The 26,167-nt window shown below is 39.9% G+C and overlaps 1 protein-coding gene across 8 annotated transcripts in view; it reads left to right on the top strand.

Annotated features, from left to right (window-relative positions):
- The window catches only part of HUWE1 (HECT, UBA and WWE domain containing E3 ubiquitin protein ligase 1), a 162,678-nt gene that overhangs the window by 103,038 nt on the left and 33,473 nt on the right, over nt 1-26,167 (top strand). For all 8 annotated transcript variants that reach the window (XM_034987900.1, XM_034987503.1, XM_034987653.1 and 5 more), the window contains 19 exons: nt 3,246-3,437; nt 4,866-5,082; nt 5,496-5,618; nt 6,586-6,823; nt 7,213-7,443; nt 8,773-8,895; nt 9,396-9,491; nt 10,072-10,341; nt 12,252-12,404; nt 13,905-14,032; nt 14,252-14,333; nt 15,134-15,310; nt 15,764-15,923; nt 16,339-16,697; nt 19,214-19,409; nt 20,821-20,988; nt 22,087-22,232; nt 22,657-22,723; nt 23,672-23,886. In XM_034987900.1, coding sequence (XP_034843791.1) covers nt 3,246-3,437; nt 4,866-5,082; nt 5,496-5,618; nt 6,586-6,823; nt 7,213-7,443; nt 8,773-8,895; nt 9,396-9,491; nt 10,072-10,341; nt 12,252-12,404; nt 13,905-14,032; nt 14,252-14,333; nt 15,134-15,310; nt 15,764-15,923; nt 16,339-16,697; nt 19,214-19,409; nt 20,821-20,988; nt 22,087-22,232; nt 22,657-22,723; nt 23,672-23,886 — 3,341 coding nt within the window. The remainder of the gene's footprint in view (nt 1-3,245; nt 3,438-4,865; nt 5,083-5,495; nt 5,619-6,585; nt 6,824-7,212; nt 7,444-8,772; nt 8,896-9,395; nt 9,492-10,071; nt 10,342-12,251; nt 12,405-13,904; nt 14,033-14,251; nt 14,334-15,133; nt 15,311-15,763; nt 15,924-16,338; nt 16,698-19,213; nt 19,410-20,820; nt 20,989-22,086; nt 22,233-22,656; nt 22,724-23,671; nt 23,887-26,167) is intronic.

Raw genomic sequence — 26,167 nt, 5'->3', positions numbered from 1 at the left:
CACTCATAGAGTCCTCTTTAATATTTCTTACAGGGCTGGTTTAGTGATCATGAACTCCTTTAGTTTTTGTTTGTCTGGGAAACTATTTATCTCTCCTTCAAACCGAATGATAGCCTTTCTGGATAGAGTATTCCTGCTGCAGATTTTTCCCATTCAGCACTTTGAATATATCATGCCACTCCCTTCTGGCTTGCCAAGTTTCTGCTGAAAAATCTCCTGCTTGCCTTCTGGGTTTTCCCTTGTAAGTTAATGATTTCTTTTATCTTGCTGCTTTTAAAGTATTTTCTTTATCACTATATTTTGCAACTTTAATTACAGTATGTCATGATGTCGATGTGTGTTTATTAATTTTGTTGGGGTTTCTCTGTGCCTCCTGAATCTTGATGTCTGTTTCCTTCCCCAAATTAGGGAAGTTTCCAGCTATTACTTCTTCAAATAAATTTTCTGCTCTCTCCTCTCTCTTCTTCTGGGCCTCCTATAGTACAGATGTTGTTATGTTTGATGGACTCACTGAGTTCCCTAAATCTATTCTCCTCTTGCCTAAATCTTTTCTCTCTTTTGTTCAGTTTGATTACTTTCCCTTGCTCTCGTCTTCTAGGTCACTAGTTTGTTCCTCTGCTTCTTCCATACTGTTGTTTGTTCCATCAAGCGTGTTTCTCATTTCATTTATTCAACCCTTTATCTCTCCTGTGTTGTTCCTTATCTCTGTGTTAAGGGTCTCACTCATGCCTTCCACTCTTTTCTCGAGTCCAGTGAGTATCCTCATGATCATTGCCTTAAATTCTCTATCAGGCATGTTATATCTGTTTCACTTAAGATTTTTGCCGTGGCCTTAGCTGTTCTTTCATTTGGGATAAATTTCTCTGTCTCTTTATTTTGTCTGCCTCTCTGTGTTAAGAAAGTCAGCTGTGTTTTCTGCTCTTGAAAGTAGTGACTTTATGAAGAAGCAGTCCTAGAATGCCCTAGAGTGCAGTGTGCCCTGTTCACCAGAACATGGTACTTCAGGAGAGTATCCTGTATATTTTGCTTATGTCTTGCTGTTTTGTCTAAGTTACTTTTCCTGTCTGTGCAGCCATTTGCACTGACTCTCTGCCTTTTGTGAGCTGTACTTGCTCTCTGTAGTGTTAGTGGGACCTAGGCAGGCTAGCTCTGAGGGGCATGTCCACTGGTGAACTTGAAAGCTGGAAGGCAGTGTTAGGAAAATGTGCACTGGACCACTAGTCCTATGCCAGGTTCCTCAAAACACTGAAGCAGCTAGGGGCATGCCTGGGTGGGGTATGTGCGGATTTAACAGAATTTGCGCTGAGTAGGTGAGTCCTTAGGAGACCTCGTGGCTGTGGTGCACTGCTAGCAAGTTAGGTAGTACTTGTCTGTACAGCCTCGCCTCCTGCAGGGTGCTGTGTGTTAGTGCTGGGGGGCAGGGAGCTGGGGTGGGGAATGGCTCCCACCAGCTCTCTCCTTTTCAGAGAAATCCCCCAACATGCTCCTAAATCAATATCAACAGATCTGTCTCCCGGTTGCCCTCAGCATTGTGTTAAACTGCCATTTTTATGTTACTTCTTCATACAGACTGCTGTCTCTTTAAGGGTGGTGACCCAGTGATAGTTGGCCCAGTGCTGAGTCATCTTACTTTTAAAGCTCCAGACTCCCAAGTCCCAGTGATTTTACAAACTCCCGGAATTCAGCCACTCTGATTTTTAAAGCCAGATTATGGGGATTACTCTCCCCGTTTGAGCTTCCTAGTGCAAGTGCCCGTTTCTCTGCCCTTGCTGTGTGCCCAGCTCCCTCCCTTCAGTGGGCAGCCTCCTTCTGTCTTTCTGACCTTCCTAAACTTTCAGATGCAGCTGCTTCTCTATATTTAGTTGTGGAGTTTTTTCTGCCAGCCTTCGGATTGCTCTTCAGTTTAATGACTTGGATGTGGATGATATCTAGTTGTAAATGTAGGACTGGGTGAGCTCAGGGTCCTCCTACTCTGCCATCTTTCTTCTCCTTGTACAGTGTTTTGGTTTGTTTTTTTAATTTATTTAAGTAATTTCTACACCCAGCATGGGGCTCAGATTCAACAACCCCAAGATCAAGAGTCGCAGGCTCTTCCAGCTGAGCCAGCAAGGCACCCCTGTACAGTGATATTTTAGAAAATAGCTTTTGTGTTATATCACAGTAAAGTCGCAAATTGCAGTAAGCAGAAACTATACACAATTTTCAGACTCTAATGCAACAAACCTAAAATTAATAAAAACTTTTCCCCTTATGTTCTGTCTCAAGGAAGAAATAAATTTAATAAACTATTAAAGAAACAAGACAATTCTGTGTATAAAAACTGATAGGATATGCTTAAAAATTGTATTTAGGTTACTAAACATAGGGGAAATGCTTAAGGAACAGATAAAGGATTTATATGACAGCTAGTTATTATGGGAGAGGGGAGAGAATTAATAAACACAAACCTTTGGTCCAGTTAAATTTGGAGAAAATGGACCAAACCAAAAATTAGAACTTCATATTTAGTCAAAATAAACCAAATTTGAATCAAGGAAAAAATAAATAATTTACTAAGAAGTATGAATAAAATTAGATTCGGTGTCAAAGAATTGCTTCACCTAACAATCTGGATATATTTTTTTCCAGCAATTTCTTTCACACATTTAAAAAGATGATTCCATTTCCACCTGGTTCTTTTTTAGAACATTACAAAGAAAACTTGGTGATGTGTTTTATTAAAAGTTTGTCTAAATCTGATTATTAGTTATAAAAGAGCATGCATATCTCCACCAAAAAAAAGATACATCTCACATTCATACACAAAAATCTTAAATGCCATAAAATATATTTTTTCAGTGGCAATCTGATGTTTGAGTTTATTGACAAGCCATAAAATATTAACAGGATATTCACCTTGACAGCATTGGCTGGAGGGCAGGGTACACCACACACATTGTAGTCTCTGTGAATGGTGCTCCCTATGTCATACAGTGCCTACGGTTTTGCAGGGTAGCCCTGGGTTAAAACAGTTCATATGCTCCTGCTGGAAGATGTCAGTATTGGCTACCTAGAAGGGCTCCAAGGAGAGGAGCATATCAGTAGTTACGTTTTGTTTTTGTTTTTCCTTTTCAGATTTAGGAAGTTATGGACATTTTTAAAGAGTAACAAGCACCATAGGTAGCTCTTTCTTGTGACTCTCAGGACAGGGAACCAGGTAAGTGATGACTCAACATGGTCTTATTGCTCCCCTCTTATGTCTACAGATGGGGAACAGGATGGAGCAGCTGCAAGTATGGATGCTTCTACCCAGGGCTTATTAGAAGGCATTGGACTTGATGGTGACACATTGGCTCCCATGGAGACAGATGAACCTACTGCTTCAGACTCTAAAGGCAAATCTAAAATCACACCTGCTATGGCTGCAAGAATCAAGCAGATCAAGCCTTTACTGTCAGGTGAGTGATTTTCTTCATTCTATTCCCTTTTCTGGCTTTCAGAGCCTTAACCAGTTCTTAGACAAATTCAGTTGGTATGGTTCTGTTGTTTCCTTTAAAGAACTTGTAAACTTGGGTGGCTCATTTTCAGGTGGTATCTACTATGTGACAGGCTCTGTACTAACTTCTAGGGATACAGGGATAAGAGATGTGCTTCCTGAGAGCAGTATCTTTAATTCCTTCCTTGCTACTCATTCTTCAACTACTGCAAATGGCTCCTGCTCTTACCATTCCACTGAAATGACTCACCAGTGACCTGTTGCTAAGTCCATTGGATACTCTTCAGTCCCCTTCTTACTTGTCTGCAACGTGATAGTCGGCCCATCACCTCAAAATGCTCTTTTCTTGGCTTCTGTGGTATTAAACTCTCCTGCTTTCCTCTTACCTGTTTGGCTACTCCACCCAGTCTCCTTTTCCTTTCTCTGTCCCTTAAATACAGCTGGCAAATGACATGGTTGATTCATGTTTTAATAATGTCATTTTGGCAGCTCTGCGGAGACTACATTAACATGATATAAGACTGCATTAAAGATGTGCACTGATCTTTGTCTTCTTTTGCCCCTTAATGTAATATCAATGTTTGGGGAACCTGTTTTGTATGTTCCTTAATATTTGCTACTTTCCTACAACTTAATGTAGAGGAAGGTGAAGACCTAACTCCTGGGAATCTGGAGCTTTGCCCCAAAGCAAGCAGAAAATGGCCTTTGGTGGGGCACCTGGGTGGCTCAGTTGGTTGAGGGTCTGACCTTTGATTTCAGCTTGGGTCATAAGATCAAGCCCCACATGAGGCTCTGTGCTGGGCATGGAGCCTGCTTGGGATTTTCCCCCTCTCTCTGCCCCTCCCCTGCTCGTGTGTACACATGCACAGTCTCTCTATAAATTAATTAATATTAAGAAAGCCACTTAACAAAATTTTTATGCTTTTCCTAGCGATCTTTTTTCCTTTGGGGATCGTATATTTAATGTTGTGATGAGATAATATATATGATGTTCTTTCCTGGTCTAAGTGGTTAACAGTTTTGCTATTTTTAAAGTTCTGTAGGCATTTTAAGTGATTCTGTTCATTTAACTGGTTCATATTGATGCTTCTTCTACAAAGGTGGTTTCAACTCTATACCTCCTTTAACAATGTGTTTAACTTATTTGTCTTTCACATTTGTTATATATCAAGTGCCAATATACTTCTCTGTCTCCTGCCTTCAAAAGAGGCATTTATTCTCTGTGGAACTTCCTTTTTGGATTGTCCTATGTAGAAATAAGTCTAGGTGTTTCCCAGGTGTTGTTGGGAGGAAGTGGTCAGTCATAAAAATGTATTGATAATAATGTTATTCAGTTATAATGAAACCATTCTCAGCATACTCTCATGCCTTATTCTGACTTGGTTTCCAGCATCCTCCAGATTAGGCCGAGCGCTCGCTGAGCTTTTTGGACTCCTTGTTAAACTTTGTGTGGGGTCTCCTGTCCGCCAGAGAAGGAGCCATCATGCTGCCAGCACCACCACAGCACCAACACCTGCTGCTCGATCCACAGCCTCAGCCCTCACTAAGCTCCTCACAAAGGGCTTGTCTTGGCAACCTCCACCATATACACCTACTCCCCGCTTCAGGTGAGTTCTACTTGAGATATGGAATCTAACTGGTTCCTTTTCTACCTAGTGGAGAGTGAGCCACTAAACTAGAGGACTTGAAAGGTTCCCTGTTAACTCTAGATGTGTAGCCTACATGCAGTTTAATGTACTTGTTTTTGGTTCTTCTTAGTCTAGAATATAGAGATTTTTAAAGTATTTATGATCAAACTGTATTTCAGTAACCTTGTATTTTTTAGTAAGTGAGAACTATCACCTTTTTTGCCTTAGAAGTTTTAATAACCAGACTAGCCAGCCACCCACCTGAATTCCAGTCAGTCTCTTAGTCACTTCAGTGCAATGTTAAATTTTACTCTAGGCAGCTATATGAATTCCCACCACTTCTCTGACTGCCTCAGAGAAGGCTAAAATTTTGCTTTTTCCCCCTCTTTCAGGCTGACATTCTTCATCTGTTCAGTTGGTTTTACATCCCCAATGCTGTTTGATGAGAGGAAGTATCCCTACCACCTCATGCTGCAGAAATTTCTCTGCTCTGGAGGCCACAATGCTCTTTTTGAGTAAGAATCAAGTTGTTTCACAGAGAAGCATTTCTTGGAGTTTGGTCTTTCTGTGTGCCTTAGCAGCACACAACTTTCTAAATCACCTATCCTGTAGTAGTGGGATACATAGAGGCAGCCGTTAGTTGTACCCTTTCACATTCTGGGAACTAGCCATATTTGTCTCAGTCTTCCTTGGAGGGTGGGATTCAGCTTGTCCTAGAGGTGTTTGTAAGGGTCTCTGCTTTTCCTCATCTGGTTTTTAGTGCCAGGTATACATATTTTTTTAATAGACTTACCCTTTTCTATTGTTTCTCTGATAATTTTTCTGCTTTTCTTGGTCTGAAGATTCTAAGCAGAGTTTCACTTTTTTTATTGAAGTAGAGTTAACATACAATGTTATACTTGTTTCAAGTGTACAACATTGTGATTTGACAATTTTGTACATTATGCAGTGCTCATCACAATAAGTGTAGTTACCATCTGTTACCATACAAAGTTACTACAATATTATTATCTTTATCCCCTATGCTGTACTTTTCATTTCTGTGACTTGTTTATTTTATAACTAAGTTGTACCTCTTAATCCCCTTTACTTATTTCAACCATCCCCCTACTCCCCTGTGCTCCCTCTGGCAACAGCCACTTTGGGTTTTTCTGTTTGTTCATTTTGGCTTTAAAAAGTAAAGCTAAAAGTGGTAATAATTTTGGATTCTATATGTGTATCAAGTCATCACGTTGTATACCTTAAACTTACATCTGCTATATGTCAGTAATACCCCAATAAATCTGGAATAAACCCTCCCCTCAAAAAAAGATAAAGCTAATAAATGTTGTACAGATGTTGGACAGATTAGCAGCCGTAGCTCCAAGAGGAGGGACATGTAATGCTGATGTAGATACTGGGAACCTTCTGAATGCCCCCCTCCCCACCCCAATCTAAAATACTAATATTTTATCTCCATATTTTCTCTTATTTGAATTTTAGAACTTTCAATTGGGCTCTGTCCATGGGAGGCAAAGTCCCTGTTGCTGAGGGATTAGAGCATTCAGATTTACCTGATGGCACAGGAGAATTCCTAGATGCCTGGCTAATGCTAGTGGAGAAGATGGTGAATCCCACCACGGTGCTTGAATCTCCACATTCACTGCCTGCCAAATTGCCTGGAGGTGTCCAGAACTTTCCACAATTCAGTGCCCTCCGCTTCCTTGTGGTAACTCAGAAAGTGAGTATTAAGCATTCTGAAACCAAGAGGGATTTCTCATGCTGACTAGGTAGCTCTCCCTCTTTTTTGTCCTCCTTAATGAAATAACTTGATTGTTGGAGAACCATTGGATCCTACTCCCAGATAGGGCTGCCTTACAGAACGGGATAGAGACCACTGGAGAATTTCCTGCAGTGTAAATATTTTAACTGTACACTTGAGATTGGTATTTCAGGTTGGGTTAAATGCCCCTTCTCTGGTTTTTTAGGCCTCCTCAGTACTGACCTAGGGTTTTATTGTTGGCACTGACCTTTCGTGGAAAGACTATCCAATAGGTCTTTGACTTATTCCTCCAGTGGCTTTGAATTGAGATAAAATGATCTTCACACAGCTTTTCAAATGACTTCTAGGCAGCCTTTACTTGCATCAAGAACCTGTGGAATCGGAAACCCCTGAAGGTATATGGCGGGCGAATGGCTGAGTCCATGCTGGCTATTCTATGCCACATCCTCCGAGGAGAACCTGTGATTCGAGAGAGACTGAGCAAAGAGAAGGAGGGATCTCGAGGAGAAGAGGACACAGGGCAAGAGGAAGGTGGCTCTCGCCGAGAACCTCAAGTCAACCAGCAGCAACTGCAACAGGTAGGATCCTGGCTTCCCCACTCCAGGGCCCAGACTTTGCTGCCAATAGAAAACTCACAAACCCACAAGTTATTCTAAGTTTACATGCCACTAAGCGGGTTGTGAGTTTTCTATGTTTACATGCCACAAAGTGCTTGGTGCTCTTAGCCAGGAGATAGGTTTAAATTTGTTCCCTCTTAGCATTGCTTTTTTCTCCTGAGAAAGCTGAGGTGTAGTTTCAGTGCTCTTAACCGGTATAAGATTTGTGTCCTCCCAAACATGTTGTTCAGTATTAAAACTCTTTTATAGTATTCTCAGTAGGCTGTGGCTGCCTTGTTCTTTGGAGGTAAACTATCCTCAGCTATTTACTGATTTATCTGTAGAGGGAATGGTTAAGGGTATCGTGACCCAAATTTATTCTCCAACAAGAGCTCTCTGAAACCTTACCTACAAAACTTATTTGTTGTTTTTAAGTAAATACATAAACCACATTTTGAAAATCGGGAGGCTAGAAGCGGAGGGGGGAGGCACTTATGATCCTGACTTTTCAGTCTCACAGAGCATTTAGCATATTTCTCTGGGAATTTATGTGTGTGTATGTATGTTCTTTTTATGTCTGAGTCCTCTTCAAATATGTCTTCTACATATTCATGCGACATTTTTATTATAAGCAATAAATGCTCACTTTAAGAAAATTTGGAAATACAGCAAGATATTTTTAAAGTCATTTATAACATCAACACACAAGATAGTTTTTCATTACTTAGTTTTATGCCTAATTTTTACATAATTAACATACAATATGTAGAATTGTGCTGTCATTAAGAAAACGCTTTTTTAACTTCTTGTCATTCTTTTATTACTGGATATTGGTTTTATTACTTGATGTTGTAAAGCTGTGCTGTATAGTTTCCTTTTGTACAAATCTTTCTGTACATCTCATGATTATTTCCTAGCAACAAAATTCCTAGGTCAGCTTCTCAGGCTCTTGTTCTGTTGCCAGTTTGTTTTCCAGAAAAGTGGGGTCCAATTTTTACTTCTATGTGTAAATCTCGGTCTTTGAATTAAAACAATCCTATTAATGTTAATAACCATCTAGCCCCATTTTCTTAGAGGACAGAATTGAGAATCACCTTGGCTTCCTGCCCCAATGTGTAGCTCTGTTTGAATACTATGGAAGCACCAAACGGAAAGGATTGTTCATTTACCTAACTCCCTGAGCTTATTAATGTTCTCAGTTCATATGAAGTTAGAAAAACTTCTTTCCATCTTGGAAGGGTTTCTGCCTTTTTAAAATGCATTTGGATTTCTCTTTTACTGTGGTTCTGAGATTCTGCATTCTTTCTATAGCTCATGGACATGGGTTTCACAAGGGAACATGCCATGGAGGCCCTGTTGAACACCAGCACCATGGAGCAGGCCACAGAGTACCTTCTAACCCATCCTCCCCCAATCATGGGAGGAGTTGTTCGGGTAAGTTGGCTCAGGGGGCTCTAATTTTGTAGACATTGGTTTGGCTGCTGATGTGTTTTTTCTTCTGTTGTACTTCCATCATTGGTCTTCCCTTCTAAAACTACTTTTCATTTTCAGACATCTGCATGCCAGTATTTTCATTTTGTGATAACTCTCAGTTCTAGAATGTAATGAGCAGAGGCTTCCTATCTCCCAGCCATGCAAATTACTGGACTTTTTTTTTTTTTTCCAGAAGAACTCTTAAGTTATCCATAGTCAGAAAGCAATAGAAGAAACTCCCCTTTCTGAGCTGCAGAATAAGTGGTCACATTGAAGCCTCCTTCCTATGCTTAATTTCACTGTGATTTTCCCTGTTATTGTAGTGACCAGATAAGCCTAGGTGGGTTTGACTCTTAGCAGCATTCAGAGCACCTTCTCCTCTAAAGCTTGAGCACAGGATGTCTGATTCCTTATAAGTTGGTATGTGCTTTGTTGCTGGACTTTCTGTTGTTTCTCTGTAGGATCTGAGTATGTCCGAAGAGGATCAGATGATGAGAGCAATTGCCATGTCTCTAGGACAGGATATCCCAATGGATCAAAGAGCAGAGTCACCTGAGGTAACTAGGAAACAGGACACCCAAAAGGGTCTGACACGTTAATCTTAATATTTTTATGAACATTCTGCTACTGCTGCAAAATAATTGGAGGAATTAATATCTAAAGAATGACATGGGAGTATTCATTCATCCCAACCTTGCCATCACTAATAGACTTAATTGACCTGAAGCTTTAAGTGAGGCCCATGAAATGTGAACCTTTTACTGTCAAATAAGAGACCCAAAATGTACTTGGTAGTGTTCATTAGGCCAATTTTGGCTGTCTGTTCAGTTTACAATATTGGCAGAGAATGCAGGACAGTGTCTCCAAATGATTTCGTGGGAGGCTGTGATATAGGATGCTGTAAATAAGTTGGCAGTACTTTGGGGGTTGGAAGCGTCCTCCTCCTCTGCTTTTTCCTGTCTTGCCTTAGCCTTTGAGGCTGCCCTCATGAATGATTACCACACCCTGAAGAACCTATCACCTGCTTGAGGAGAAGGTAGTGGGTATTCAGTATGGTAGGGCCAGTACATTCTTAGAGTGTTCCCTATTTTTCTTTAACTCTCCCGTATGCTATCATTCTTCCTTCCTTGCCTCCAGGAAGTTGCTTGTCGGAAGGAAGAGGAGGAACGGAAAGCTCGGGAAAAGCAGGAAGAGGAAGAAGCTAAATGTCTAGAGAAGTTCCAGGATGCTGATCCATTGGAACAAGATGAGCTCCACACATTCACAGATACCATGTTGCCAGGCTGCTTTCACCTTCTTGATGAGCTGCCGGACACAGTGTACCGGGTGTGTGATCTGATCATGACCGCAATCAAACGTAATGGAGCTGACTATCGAGATATGATTCTCAAGCAAGTAGTCAATCAGGTAAGTTCTCCAGGGCCCAGAAGAGGAGAGTGTTATATGCAACTAATGAATTGTTGAACTCTACATAAAAAACTAATGATGTACTACATGCTGGCTAACTGAACATAATTTTTTTTTTAAGTTAAAAAAAGTGTGTTTTTCTGCCATCATCAAACTCTGATTAAAAAAAATGAAACCTTTTTTCGTTTTGTTTCAGGGAGGGTTGGTTTTGGGGTTTTGGTTTTTTTAATCCGATACGGATATATTCTCTTTGAATTCTTTAGATTTGGTAGTCTCACTCTTTCTTGAGTGCTCCGTGCAAAAAGTGAATAAACTACTTCGCAAAAAATGTCTTTGAAAGGAAAAAACAAAGCTCTCTTTTTCTAGGCATCTCTTCTGAAATTCATCTAAAATATCCCAAATGTGACTTGAGCCAAGTTAGGTCCCATGGACTAACAGTGAATAAATGTTTTATTTTCCCTCTCCTATGTAACAACCACTTGGACAAAAAAGTTCTCATCATAATGAATAGCTGTGACCTGGTATTTATCTTTTTTTTTTTTTTTTTTTTAAGATTTTATTTATTTCAGAGAGAGTGAGTACACAAGTGGCGGGGGAGAGACAGAGGCAGAGGGAGAAGCAGGCTCCCTGCTGAGGGTTCGATTCCAGGACCATGAGATCATGACCTGAGCCGAAGGCAGATGCTTAACCAACTGAGCCACCCAGGCGCCCTATTTATCTTTTTTTAAACAGTGTTTTCCTCATTCCGAAATTAATGTATACTTAATTGTATACATTACTTTTTTTTTTTTTTTTAACTATTCATGGGGTTTTTTTTCTTTTAAGATTTTTATTTAGAGAGAGCGCGTATAAGCAGGAGGAGGGGCAGAGGGAGAAGGAGAGAGAGAATCTCAAGTGGACTCCGAGCTGAGCATGGAGCCCAAAGCAGGGCTCAGTCTCAGGACCCTGAGGTTACGACCTGAGCCAACATTAAGAGTGAGATGCTTAACAGACTGAGCCACCCAGGCGCCCCTACTATTCATGTTTTTAAATCATTGGAATCTTGTTTTACGTATTTTTTAAAGTCAAGAAGCAGAGGAAGAAATCAAAGTGATATATGGAAGCATAACTTTAGTGTACGGAAATATTACAAAAGTAAAAGGCAAACTGGATAAACCTTTTTTTCTACACAAGATAAGACCCAGGTTTAGTTATCTTTATATAAAGAGCTTACAGAAATTATTTTAAGAAAACTAAAACTTGGGGCGCCTGGGTGGCTCAGTCCTTAAGCATCTGCCTTCAGCTCAGGTCATGATCCCAGGGTCCTGGGGTCAAGCCCCACATCGGGCTCCCTGCTGAGCGGGGAGCCTGCTTCTCCCTCTACCTCTACCTGCTGCTACCCCTGCTTGTACTCTCTCTCTCCTGTCAAATAAATAAATCTTTAAAAAAAAAAAGAAAACTAAAACTTAGAGCAATTGTTTATAAGAAATTTAACATGCAAACTAAAGCAAGACCAACATTTCTGACATTCTGGTTTGTTTTTGTTTTTAATGATAATTCTGAGGCAGATGTAGTAAAAGGTTATTGATGGAAGTGTAAGTTGGTAGAAGCTTTGTGGGGTTGACTCTGTGTACTGGAATTTATTTTCCCTAGAAATTGTTTAAATACTAATTTCCTTTAACTTACTAGCTTCTTAGCTTCTTGTAATCTAGCCTAGGAAAATAATCTTTTAGAGGTGCTCCTTTCATAGCATACATCTTTTGATGCAGGCACTAAATCCCTATAGTAAATGTTTTACTATTTACTTACCCTCCGTCAGCAAACATGTGTTAGGGATAGAGGGAGTATTTTACAAGGTTGAGAATGTTTTGACAAACCTTATCATACTCCATCTACAGTTACCTGACTTGGTCACTTCTCTGCTTTTGTAGGTATGGGAAGCTGCCGATGTATTGATCAAAGCTGCTCTTCCCCTGACAACAAGTGACACAAAAACTGTGTCAGAGTGGATCAGTCAGATGGCCACCCTGCCCCAGGCTTCCAACTTGGCTACTAGAATCTTGCTTTTAACACTGCTTTTTGAGGTAAGATTTAAATTTTTTTGGTTCCTGTGATTCATCATTGAAGAATTATCAAATACCTACCATTTGAGACCTTGAAGAAAATAGAAATATAAGGCATGATCTCTGCATTCCATGAGCTCACAGTTTCTGATAGGCTGTAAGACATGTAATTAAGTACAAAATGCAATGTTTTGTGCCACATAAATAACAAACAATTTTCTCTGAGTTCAAGAGGAGGGCTAATGCATCACTTCTGGATAATGAGGAAAAAGCTTCTCAGAACAAGTGTTAATTATTTGAATTGTGTTGTAGAGGATTTGGGGGGTGGTAGTTAAAGGGTTTTTAGAATGACCATCATAGTATAGTTGTGGAATAATTTGGGCCTCTCTGAAGAAACCTAACTGGCAGCCAAAGAGTGAGATGGGGAATGTGGAAATTGGATAATAGGCATTAGAGAATCTGATTCTTCCTTCATAGCTGGTCAGTCAGCAAATTATTTTAGGCAAGAGAGTGGTTTGGCCAGGACATGTTCTTGTTCCAACCAATTCAGGAATTAGGAGGCAACTGACCTTGAACAAGTGACTCTTCATTTGTTGCTCATGTTTAATAGTACAACCTGAACTTAATGGAGTAAATCCCTTACAACAGCTGAGGAGATTAAGTCCAATATATGTCAATTGTGTGTCTACAGTCTTGACTTTCCTTTTTGATGGAAGTGGTAATTCTTACTATAGCACTTGTGAATGGATACTTATGGGAACGGGGTCCTCAGTAACATAATATGGAGAGAAATCACTCATGAATCCCCTCCCTTTTAAAAATCAAAGGACCTGCCCTATGCATTTAAACAATTAGGATCAGACTGTTAAGAAACTTTTGTATCCCATATTCTCAGTATTATATTATATTATGAATATTTTCCCAAGTTATGTGTACATTCCATCTTTTGGATATCTACTGGTTTATTTAAGTAATTGCCTGTTGTTGGACATTTAAATTACTTCTAGTGCAGCCCCTGTAAAGGAACTACTTTAGTGTAGACCCTATAGGGGAACTACTAATCATTGCTATGTTTAATTATTCCATCTTCCTAGAAAGAATGTAAAGGTTCTCTGAAAATCAGAAGCTTTTCAACTTCAACATAATTAAGACTGTGTAGCCTAGATGACGGCCCTTAATGATATTAATGATACTAATAACAGCTTCCGTATTAAGTATATACTAATGTGCCAGGCACTGTGTTGGGCATTAGAGTGAGCGAACGTACACACACACTTCATTTAATCACCACAATTAACATTGGAGATAGAAATAATTATTTCCTGTGACCCCTGGGCGTCTAGACGCCCAAGGCCTAGAGAATTTAAGTAACTCATCTCAGATCACACAGCTGGTAGGTGGCGGAGGTGGAATTTGAATTCAACCAGTTCTCTTAGTGTTCACCTCTGTGTTCTCCTATATTGTGCTAATCCTTAATACTGAGTAGAGGTTGGTATTTATGTTTTTCCTTTGATCATTTAGGAGTTGAAGCTACCTTGTGCCTGGGTCGTTGAATCAAGTGGCATCCTTAATGTCCTAATCAAACTCTTGGAAGTAGTTCAGCCCTGCCTACAGGCCGCTAAGGAGCAAAAGGAGGTCCAGACCCCAAAGTGAGTGACTTTTATCTCACCTGGTTTCACTTCTGTTCCCCTTAGACTTGGGCCATGAAGTGTAGGGCCTGAATTAGGCACTTTTCTGGACCATGTATGGGGCAAATCTTGGGTACCTTTTTGGTTTGAAAATAGTTGAGGTGCCTAATGAAATCAAGGTAAGTTTTCCCATATTGTGGAAGTTTCTGGCTTTCCCAGAGTAAATCTTTTCTTTTTTAGGTGGATCACCCCAGTGTTGCTCCTGATAGATTTCTATGAAAAGACAGCCATTTCCTCTAAAAGAAGAGCCCAAATGACTAAGGTATGTAATAATATGGTTGATAAAACTGCTAAGCTTCTCAGGGCAAGAATAGACCAGAAGAGAATATGAGAGAGTGGTAAAGAATCAGGGGAAAGCTCCCTGATTAAGACGTAAATCTCTTGAGGAATCTTAGTAACTCTAGATTTCTCTTCTGAATGGTGAGTTGGAATTACTTTTTTATGGAGCTGTTTGCAAAAGGGCCCAAGAACTTACCTGGAAGTAAATGTTAAAGGAGTGTGCTATCTCCAGAGGAGGGAGTGGCTTTTATGTGAAGGACTGAGTGTGCAGCAATTCCTCCAAAAGGCAAATGCTCCTTTTTTTTTTTTCTTTTTAAGATTTTATTTATTTATTTTAGAGAGGGAGGGGTGAGGGGCAGCGAGAGACTCTTAAGCAGACCAGGAGTCAGACACTTAACCAACTGAGCCACCCAGGCGCCCCAAGCCAAGTGGCTCTTTATACGAAAATCATATATGCCACATTATCTCAGTGCCTTCTCAGAAACAGAAATTTTGTTCCTGCACATCCAAATTGTTTCCCATTTGTACAAAATAGTTGGAAACAAAAGGAAAGCTGAGGATTGCAGGACAAGGGTGTAGAGGGTTTTGCACTTATGGAGGGGCTCAGGAACTTGAGAGTTAATGCATACAAAAATTTCTCTCTTGGCTCTCAAAATTTCATTAAATGTTCAGTGTTACTTCTTTTTCCTGGGTTAGCTTTAGCAGTGAACAGATGAAGTTACTATTTCTTCTAAAAACCAACCTTGTAGGAAATACAAAGAAACTTTGTGTTCTTATGTTTAGTATCTACAGTCCAACAACAACAACTGGCGCTGGTTTGATGACCGCTCTGGGCGTTGGTGTAGTTACAGTGCAAGCAACAACAGCACTATTGATTCTGCCTGGAAATCTGGAGAGACAAGTGTGCGTTTCACTGCAGGTCGAAGAAGATACACTGTCCAGTTCACTACAATGGTGCAGGTACATGCTCACTCAGTGCCATAAACTTTATTGAAAAGAGAGGAAGGTACTGGGTGTGTCTTTTGGTTTGCTTCTTCCTGAACCAGCAGTCCTCACGTGTTCTAAGAAGCGCTATTACCACTACTAAATTGGGTATAATTCACAGAGAACAGTGTCTTCCTAAAGTCATTAGTGAAACCATGAGTCAGTCTGTGGCAATTTGATACTGTCCCACCCAGAAATGGTTTTAAGTGTTAGAGATGATATCTGCTCTATTGGAAAGTTTCCAGTTTGTTATAGGGCCTTATGTATGCTACTTTCCTTCTGGGGACTTTAGGCTTTCTCTCTATAAATGATAGGGATGGGATAAATTGCCAGGGTTCCTTCCTATTAAAGGATTTTGCCTGGGAGTTCCAACCCTTCTTATAGTTTCTTTTCTTTGTATAGATTTTTTTTGTCTTCTTGAATTTCTAGGTTAATGAAGAAACAGGGAACCGGCGCCCTGTGATGTTGACTCTCCTGAGGGTACCACGGCTGAATAAAAACTCGAAAAATAGCAATGGACAAGAGCTAGAGAAGACACTGGAAGAAAGCAAAGAAATGGATATCAAACGTAAAGAAAATAAAGCCAATGGTATAGACTTTTAGTTTTGAATCTTTCAAGATGTGTTACATAAAGCTTAATGTACCTTTATGGTTTAAATTTTGGACAACTTCATCAAGAGTGATTTTCTTATCCATCAGATTGCTTGGTGACTTAAAGATCAACAGTCCTTTTTAAATGCCCTTTCATCTGGTCTTGGAATTGATGTTTTGTATGTCTCTCTCTTTTTTTTTTTTTTTAAAGATTTTATTCATTTATTTAAGAGAGAATGAGATAGAGCATGAGAGGGGGGAGGGTCAGAGGGAGAAGCAGACTCCCTGCTGAGCAGGGAGCCCGATTGTATGTCTCTCTTAATAGGACCCAGGTGCTTTATCTGGCTATGAGGGAGAAATGTGGGAAGAAATGTCAAGTTAAACTGTCTGAACTCTTACTTTCTTATTTGTAGATACTCCTTTGGCCCTAGAGAGTACAAATACTGAAAAGGAGACGAGCCTGGAAGAAACAAAAGTTGGGGAGATCCTGATCCAGGGCCTGACAGAGGATATGGTGACTGTTTTAATCCGGGCCTGCGTGAGCATGCTAGGAGTCCCTGTGGACCCAGACACTTTGCATGCCACCCTTCGCCTCTGCCTGAGGCTCACCCGAGACCACAAATACGCCATGATGTTTGCAGAGCTGAAGAGTACCCGCATGATCTTGAATTTGACCCAGAGCTCAGGCTTCAATGGGTTTACTCCCCTGGTCACCCTTCTCTTAAGACACATCATTGAGGACCCCTGCACCCTCCGTCATACCATGGAAAAGGTAAGTCTTTGTGGTGTCAGAAGCTGGTTTAGCTTTATATCATACCTTTGTTCTCCTTGGTCTCAGAACAGCTACACTTCTGGTTCTTCATAAGGTGTGTGTGTGTGTGTGTGTGTGTGTAGCTAGCTAGATATATAGACTATATGCTTTGTCTGGCAAACTTTACCAACTATGTGATCAGGTGCTTGCTTAGGTATGGTAGATTGTCCCCCACTGGATAACATTTTTTTTTAAAGTAGAACATAAGATTTTCTATTCTTAAATTTACTATAGTAATAAATCTTAGCTATAAAGTCCTCTTTGGCAATATATATGGGTTTCTTGAAGCAAAAACTGTTAATGAGGAACTGGGATACCTTCTGCCAAGTTCACGCCTTAATTACTTTATAGGAGTATTTCTCATGTGTTCACCCATGAGCCTATTTTCCAAACATTGTATTTTGGGGTTGTAAAAGTAGTAAAGTTTTGGAAATATTTATGATATACCAGACACTTTAATAAACTCTTTACAGATACCGATTGTGCAGATTGGAAAACTGAGGCATGTATGTTCATTTTAGGAAACATAAAGCAGTGGAAGAAATGACATAGCAATTAGGAAAAATGAAAATGTTTTTAACATCAACATTAAGACATCAGAGGGAGGAGTAGGGAAGACAAATGTCTTAGTTCCTCCTCCTAATTCTTTGTCAACAGTCATAATGTGAATGTTATTGGACTTCCATTTTTCTCTTTTGGGACATTGTTTCCCACATTTATAAGTAATGTTGCAATATGCATCTTTGTGCATAACTTTGTCACATTTAAGATTTGTTTTTCTTAGAGATTCTTAGAAATTGGATCAAAATGTACAAGTATTTTTTAACTTGCTTGCCAGAAAGGGGATACCGCTTTATACTTTCCACGTGTGTATGAGTATACATCTCACATTCTTCAGTTCTTTACCCAGCCTTTTTGATTTCATCTGACATGAGCAAAATCAAAAGAAGGACTGCTATTAAAAGCTGCATATACATTATTCCAAGGGCAAGAGACAGCCCAATATGGAAGAAACAACTATATACAGACAGAATTCTGACTTAAAAACAAAGTACTTGAATTATTTAAAGTTTATACAACTTAAAAAATGCTAGGAAATAAAATACAGGTTCAGGATGAGAGGACTTTCTGGGGCGCCTGGGTGACTCAGTCGTTAAGCGTCTCTGCCTTCGGCTCAGGTCATGATCCCCGGGTCCTGGGATCGAGCCCCGCATCGGGCTGCCTGCTCCGCGGGAAGCCTGCTTCTCCCTCTCCCACCCACCCTGCTAGTGTTCCCACTCTCGCTGTGTCTCTGTCTGTCAGATAAATAAAATCTTTAAAAAAAAGAACTTTCTAAGCTTAATTTTATTTGGGGGTGTGGGGAGCAAAGGAAGATCAGTGGCAGTTTTAACATATCAAGTTGGCAAAATGTAAATGCTTGATAATATCCATTGCAGGTACGGGTGTGGACAACCAGGCATACTCTTACTTTTGGTAGGAGTGGAAATTGGTGCAGCCACATTGGAGGGCAATTTGGTACTGTCAGTTTAAGATATCCTTTGACCTAGAAATTCTATGGCTAAGAATTTATTTGATAATTGGAAGTTAAGTATGTCGAGGCACATATAGAATGTTCACTGTAGAATTGGCTGTAATAACAAGAAATGAGATCAAATGTCCAGCAGAGGACTGGATAAATTATAGCACATTCTTTATAGTGAAATTATACTTCTCTGTTAAAAAATGAGAGTTTATAATTGTAGCCTTACAGGCAAGATAAAGGGGTTAATACATTAAACTAAAGAGCATGCCTGATTTGGTAAGAAAAGCATTAAGATTGCAAAAGATGTTTGTTTTTGTGAACATAGCTCACAAAGGAATAAATAATGGAAAATACAGTGGAGTTATTTTCTTTATTCTTTCCTGTATTTTCTATTGATTGATCTGTCCTTTTATGAGAAGACCAAAAGCATAATTATGTGTAAGCCCTGAAGTATCAGAGCAATAGTTTGTAAATAGTTTGATATTTCCTGTGGCTATCTGAGACTGATAATTGACTTTGAGGCATAAAGAAAACGTTTAATTTTGTTCTTAAGCACCAAGATACCGTATTGCATATTTTTAGAGTTTGAACCATTCTGGCTTAAAATTGGGACAGCATTTGGGAAGGCTAGGAGCTGGCACTTATATGTGAGAGCTATAATTTAGATGGATGATCAGTGGTCTAGATACATTTCCCAATTTTTATGAAGATCATATGCCATCTGGTGTAATAATTGATAGTTTTGGGATATGCCGAATGCTGTAACTTTTTTTATAATCAGGAAGGAATGGGACTTAAAAGACCAAGTGCATCTTTCTCAAAAATCTAAAGCTGTCATCCACTGTCTGGAGGCAGAGTTGGATAGTATTTTAATCCTTGGTAACTCTTCCTTGAATGCAATTGTATTTTTGGAAAATGGCCTTTAATCAGCAGTGTTTCTTTCTCTCTTTACTAGGTGGTTCGCTCAGCAGCTACAAGTGGAGCTGGTAGCACGACCTCTGGTGTTGTATCCGGCAGCCTTGGTTCTCGGGAGATCAACTACATCCTTCGTGTCCTTGGGCCAGCTGCATGCCGCAATCCAGACATTTTCACAGAAGTAGCCAACTGCTGTATCCGCATTGCCCTTCCTGCCCCTCGAGGCTCAGGAACTGGTGAGTTTCCCCTTCTCCTGGCCTTTGAGACATTGAAGTCTATGGTCTAGTATAACCCGAGATTTTCTTTGAGGAGATCTATAATTTGGAAAGCCTCCTTAGGCAAGTGTTGGGACATTGACTAGTTGGTCATGGGCCAATTCAGAAGTACTCAGTAGCTTCTTACTTGCCCTGTGGTAATCCCTGCCAGAGATACCAAGGACTCATTCAGTCTAGTCCTTACCTTCAAAGAATTTGTCTTGGTGTGACAGCAGAGCTTATATACAGTGTGAATGGTTTACAGATAAAGTGGTAATTGAGGGACAAGTGAACATATGATGACTCCACCTGATGCAGTAGGGAGTACACAGTATCATCAATGTGTTCTTACTCAAAATGTCTGGCCTATATTTAATTATGAGGAAACAATTAAATGCAAATTGTGAGATATTTTGTAAGACAGCCAACCTAGACTATTCAAAAATATTGTTATAAAGGGGGAAAAATGCAAGGTTCTCCTAGGTTTTAAAAGGAAACTAGAAAGAACTATCAACCATGATGGGATTCTGGACCCAGAAAAGGAGATTTGGAGAAATTTGAATACTGACTATATATAGTCAGATAATTATATCTTTGTTAAATGTCTTGGGTGTTATGATGGTATTGTGGGTATGTAGAAAAATATCTTTGATCTTAAGTGCAGGTAGATAAATTTATGGGTAGACAAATGGTGATTCTAGATGAAAAGTATATGGGTGTTAATTATACTAACCTTTAAACTTTTCTGTAGGGTTATGGGTTTTCTTTTTAAAATAAAAGGTAGGTTGGGAAGGGGGACTCACTATCTTGGGAGCCTCAGATATGTGCCTGGCTCTGTGCTGGGCAGATCTCATGTGTGATCTCATTTAATCCTCAAATTTTAGGAATGAAAAAAATAAGGTTTATTTAAGTAATTTGGCCATTATCCTGTAACAGAACTGGATTTCAAAACCAAGTCTCCCCAACTGCAAAGACTGTACTCTTTTTTTTTTTTTTTTTTTTTTTAGATTTATTTATTTGTGTGCATGGGGGGGAGGGAGAAGCAGACTCCCCGCTGAGCGTGGAGCCTTATTCAAGGTTCTGTCTCATGACCCTGAGATGACCTGAGCTGAAATCAAGAGAGTTGGGCACTTAACCATCTGAGCCACCCAGGTGCCCCATATACTCTTTTTTGCCTGTATTATTTTTACTATTTGGTACTGCTCTAATAAGTCCTGTGGGATTTAGGGAAAGTAAAAGCCAGATTTTCTAGTAGGCTACGTAAACACCGTAAATGGCCTTCTGTCCCAAGCTTACAGTGTTTATACGAGCCCCCTTCTGAGTCTTTATCAGTAACCAGGTGTAGGTACTGGTTCACCATTGACTGATTTTTCTGTGTCTCACTTTGGCTTAGCTTCCGATGATGAATTTGAGAACCTTAGAATTAAAGGTCCTAATGCTGTACAGCTGGTGAAGACAACCCCTTTGAAGCCCTCGCCTCTGCCTGTCATTCCTGATACTATCAAGGAAGTGATCTATGATATGCTGAATGCCCTGGCTGCATACCATGCTCCAGAGGAAGGTATGTAGCTAATGTACCTCAGGAGCCTGGGCACTTTGCCAGGATCTTTCAACCAACCAGTCTTAGTGAGCACTCATTATGTGTCCATGTACTGGGAATCAAGATGAGTAAGACATATGATGCCCTTTTCTGAAAAAACTAGTGGTCATACATTATGACAGATGGCAAAATAGTGGTGAGTCCTAGAGCAAGGCACCTGACCTGGTGGGGGTTGCGACCTGTAGGAAAGTTTCTTAGAACAAGTGGTTTCTGAAATAAGTTTTAAATGATAAGGATGAGGAGAATGCTGACATAATGAGAGTCCATCCCTTACAGAGGGAAGAATAAACAAAGATTAAAGAGGAGATAATATCTTGTAGGCAGAAAATTAAATACCAAGAAGTGTCTAATGTTTTCATTCTCAGAAACAAAAACATCTTTATCTCCCAAAAAACTGGAATCAGTATTAGAAGGTGTGGTTAGGCTTTCTGACCTTTGAGAGCACCATCCCAATCCACCTTTATTTCTAGCTAAGGTGCTGCTTGTAAGTACTGGGAAAGTCATGAATGAATTACTTGGAACCTAGTTTTCATTCCCATCATATCCTTCTGGATTTTATTTGGGACATATTTATTTGATAGGTCCCACAGAATTGCCAAAAATTGATGAATATAGTCTTTACTAAGTCAAGAAAATCTGAGTCTTTGGTGCTTTTCATCCATTCAGCACTCTGATCCATAGCTCCTTGCTTCTTCTACAACCATAGAACCTTTATTCCACCTCATATATCCTCCCCTACCCCAAAAAGTAATTATAGCTAGGGCAGCCATTTATTGATCTCCGTTGCATTAGGCATAATACCAGCTATGTTCATTTAAGCTTAGTAGTGACAGCTGAGGAAAGTAAATTGCCTGTGGTCACAAAACTAGTTAGTGAAAGAATGAGCCTTTCAACCATGCTCTCTTGGTTATACTACATTTCTCCTCTTAAGTGAAAGCCTGGCAATATCACTATATAAATAGTCATAGTTAGTTGGAGTGAAATTGACCAAGCTGCCAAATAGGCATTAACATTGCACAGTTACAAATGAGTTTTGTTTTTGTTTGTTTGTTTTTCTAGCAGAGAAATCTGACCCTAAACCTGGGGGTATGACCCAAGAGGTTGGCCAACTCCTACAAGACATGGGGGATGATGTATACCAGCAGTACCGGTCACTTACTCGTCAGAGCAGTGACTTTGATGCACAGTCAGGTTTTTCCATTAATGTAAGTCAATTCCAACCTCCTGTTTCCTTTTCCCTTTCCGATACCTATATGTTCTCTCCGTATTTAGGGTTATGCTACAGAAATTTCAAAGGTATTAATTTTGATGTACCTGTAAATTATCTGTGGCCTGTAAATGAAGATAAATTTAAGGTGTCCCTGGGATTTTTCTCTGTTTGGATTGGAAACATTTCCTTAAATTCATTTTTCATTCTCATTTTCCTCTGCCCCTGCTCCCCATTCTCCCAGTCACTGTTTATAATGATGGCTTCCCACAGATTATAGTATATAGCAGGTAAAGGTGATTAAAAGATCAGCCAAAGAGAATCTGTAGCATTCACAATGAGTACCCTGGGAAGGGATCCTACCATTTAGGGACAACTGTCTTTGAAATTAATAATGGCTCAGGAGTATTCTTCTTCCATAGAGTCAGGTCTTTGCTGCAGATGGTGCCTCCACTGAGACTTCCACATCTGGGACATCCCAAGGAGAAGGTAATGGTTTACTTTCTCTCTCTCATTCTTATTTCTCGAGAGGACAAAGAAACTGGGTATCCTGGGCAAGGGGGTATGGGAATGTAGGCATAATTTTCGCATTTACTTGTCCAAGTGAACTTTTCTCAAGAGTGAGCTCAGTGTTCTGTAAATAAAGGGTTTCTATATGCTAAAATTAATAAAACTGTGACTTAACCAAGTAATGGTTTCTATGGTAAGATCCTTCAGATCTACTCTTTAAACCACCCCATATATTTTGTTGGCTTTCATGCTGGTTTATAGAGCTTTGGTGCCAGTGACACAATTCTAGCTCTAAGGTTTGTGTGGTAGATTCTTGCCTTCTAGCAGTGTCATCAGAGCCCATTGGCTGCTTAGCCAACAATTAGAGAAATGTCATGTGAAAGCTTCCAAGAGCTGCTGCTTCTTGGATAGGGAAGATCTTTGAGATCTAAGCAAGGAGACAATTGTACTTGATACAACTGCTGGAATGGAGGCATGCTGGGATAAAGTATAGAGGGCACGTGATATAATAGCATCTCAGTATTCCTGGATGAGACAGGAAAGCATTCATAGAGGAGATCAGCTTTTGAGCTAAGCTAGATAAGTAAATATGTGCCAGGGAGACATGTGGGAAGGAAAAGGTAAAAGAGTGCATAAGGCATCTTTGGGAGAGCTATTAGTACAGTATTTCTGGAGCATAAAATTATGTGTAAAAGAAGGGGAGTGACAGAAGATACGTGAACATAGCCTCCCTGCTGTACTATATCTACATATTATGTCTGAGACCTATCATCCTAGCTATCTGTCCTTCCACTGCATTGTGATGAGGACATTCAGTTTGTACCAGTGTCCTAAAGTGGAGAAGTAATATTCTCTTTGCACATGAGGCTTGATGTTTGCCAATATTTCAGTATGAAATTAAACCAGAGTTTGGCTCTTTCTCAACAGCATCAACTCCAGAGGAGTCTCGGGATGGGAAGAAAGAGAAAGAAGGGGACCGGGCCTCTGAGGAAGGCAAGCAGAAAGGCAAGGGCAGCAAACCTTTAATGCCCACCTCCACTATTCTTCGTCTTCTGGCAGAGTTGGTGAGGTCCTATGTTGGTATTGCTACCCTGATTGCCAACTACAGCTACACTGTGGGCCAGTCTGAGCTGATCAAAGAGGTAATATTTCCAATCTGCCTAAGATTTTATACTGTCATCATTTGGATACAAATGTGTCAGACACTTTGCTAGGAACCTATGCATGCTAGCCCAGTGTTGCAAGGCAGAGGCCTCTTGCAATAACATTGAAGAAGCTAGGCGTTTTCCAGTGATGTGCTATCAGGCTCATTACAGGGAGTGAGTTGGTGCCATTTGTCATTTGTTTCGTAGAAAACCACTTGGTCTGCAGTGTGGCGACTGCAAAAGGCAAGGTTTGGAGTCAGACCAATTAAGAATCTGATCTAGATAGCAATCTAGGTAATACAGGATCTTGGTGAAGTTACAGGAAAAAATGGGTGAGTTGAGGAGATGTTTTAAAGGTAGAAATAGACAAGAATTGGAAGACGAAGACAAAATCAAGGACTCGTTGTTGTGTGGGTTTTCTATTCCTTTTATGTTAGAAGAAGAAATGGTTTGAAGAGTGAAGGTAGAATTTGAAAAGTATCTGTGGTTTGTCTGCATAAGGGTGTCTAGGGGACAGTAGAATAAGCCAAATACACAAGAATATGGGTGTTTATCTTCCAGTATACTCACACCCGTGCAGCGATAACTGATGTGGTTAGTAGTATTTGTAATGTGGAATATAAGGAAAGCCTAAATGTCTATCAGAGCTATGAGAAGAATGAAGTCATATTTTATATGTCCTGATAGGGAATTATCTTTAAGTTAGATTTTTCAAGTGAGAGGACACTTTAAGAAACTGGATCATGGGGCGCCTGGGTGGCTCAGTTGGTTAAGCAACTGCCTTCGGCTCAGGTCATGATCCTGGAGTCCCGGGATCGAGTCCCACGTCGGGCTCCCTACTCAGCAGGGAGTCTGCTTCTCTCTCTGACCCTCCCCCCTCTCATGCTCTCTATCTCATTCTCTCTCTCAAATAAATAAATAAAATCTTTAAAAAAAAAAAAAAGAAAGAAAGAAACTGGATCATGTTCCTATATATGTAAGAGGGGTGCCCAGGGAGGTTTTGTTTTGTTTTGTTTATTTTTCATAAAGTGGACCTTGTTTTGGGCGGGGGGGTCACATTGTAATTTTATGGTTAGTAAGCAGTAAAGGGTCTGAGAGTGGGGACAATAATGTTGCAGGCAAAGAATAAGAAAGCAGCTGCCATTTTTTAAGCTATTTTGACTTTAATCCAAGTTTTTAAAATACATACAAAAATACACAATTCCTGAATAATTCATCAGTTTTTCTTGGGTGACCATTACCCAAATTAAAATGTTACAGATTCCATAAAAGCTTACCCCTTCATGCCTTTGTACATCTTCCCCTCCCCTTTAAGCTTCCATAAGGTCACCATTATCTTGAGTTCTATTGCCATAGATTAGTTTTGCACTCTATATAAATGGAATCTTATAGTACATACTCCTTTGTGTCTGGATTCTTTTGTTTAAGATGTTTGTAAGATTCATTTTTCTGTGCGGTTGTAGTTTTATTTGCTGTATAGAGTTCCACTGTGTGAATGTAACACAGTCTTATCCATGCTAGTGCTGATAGATAATTGGGTAGTTTTCCATTTACAGGTATTAAAGTAGTGTTGCTACAGTCCATTCTTATACATGTCTTGGTGAGCGTATACAGTTGACCCTTGAACAACGCGGGGTGTTAAGGTTGCCGACACCCCACCCCTTTCCCCCCTCCATGTATGCAATTGAAAAATCTGCATATAACTTTTGACTCCCCAAAAACTTCACTGGTAGCTTCCTGTTGACCAGAAGCCTTACCAATATCCTAAACAGTCAATTAACACATACTTTGTATGGTTATATGTATTAGAGAAAAGAAAATGTGATTAAGAAAATCATAAGGAGAAAATCTATTTATAGTATGGTACTTTATCAAAAAAAATCCGCGTATAAGTGGGCCCACACAGTTCAAACCCGTGTTGTTCAAGGATCAACTGTTATGTTTCTGTTAGGTGGTATATGCCTGGGAATAGAATTGCTAGTGTCTTCAGCTTTAGCAAATGGCGCCAAAAGTCTTCCAGAGTGGTTGTGTCAATTTATATTATCACCAAGCACAGCATATGGGAGTTCAGGTTGTTTCACCTCCTTGCTAACACTTGGTATTTTTCTCATTTTTCATTTTAGCTGATCTAATGGATTTGTAGTGGTATTGCATTGTGGTTAATATATCCCTGTCTTTATTGGCCATTTGGATATTCTCCTGTGACGAGTCCAAGTCTTGTATTCTTGTTTTCTATTGAATTATTTACATATTCTGGATATAAGTCTTTTGTGGAGTT

This window comes from Mirounga leonina, unplaced genomic scaffold, assembly GCF_011800145.1.
Source record: "Mirounga leonina isolate KUSES-001 unplaced genomic scaffold, KU_Mleo_1.0 Mir_101529, whole genome shotgun sequence".
NCBI classification, from domain to species: domain Eukaryota; kingdom Metazoa; phylum Chordata; class Mammalia; order Carnivora; family Phocidae; genus Mirounga; species Mirounga leonina.
Note: the sequence above shows the minus strand (reverse complement) of the source record. Positions and strands in the feature narration are given on the sequence as shown.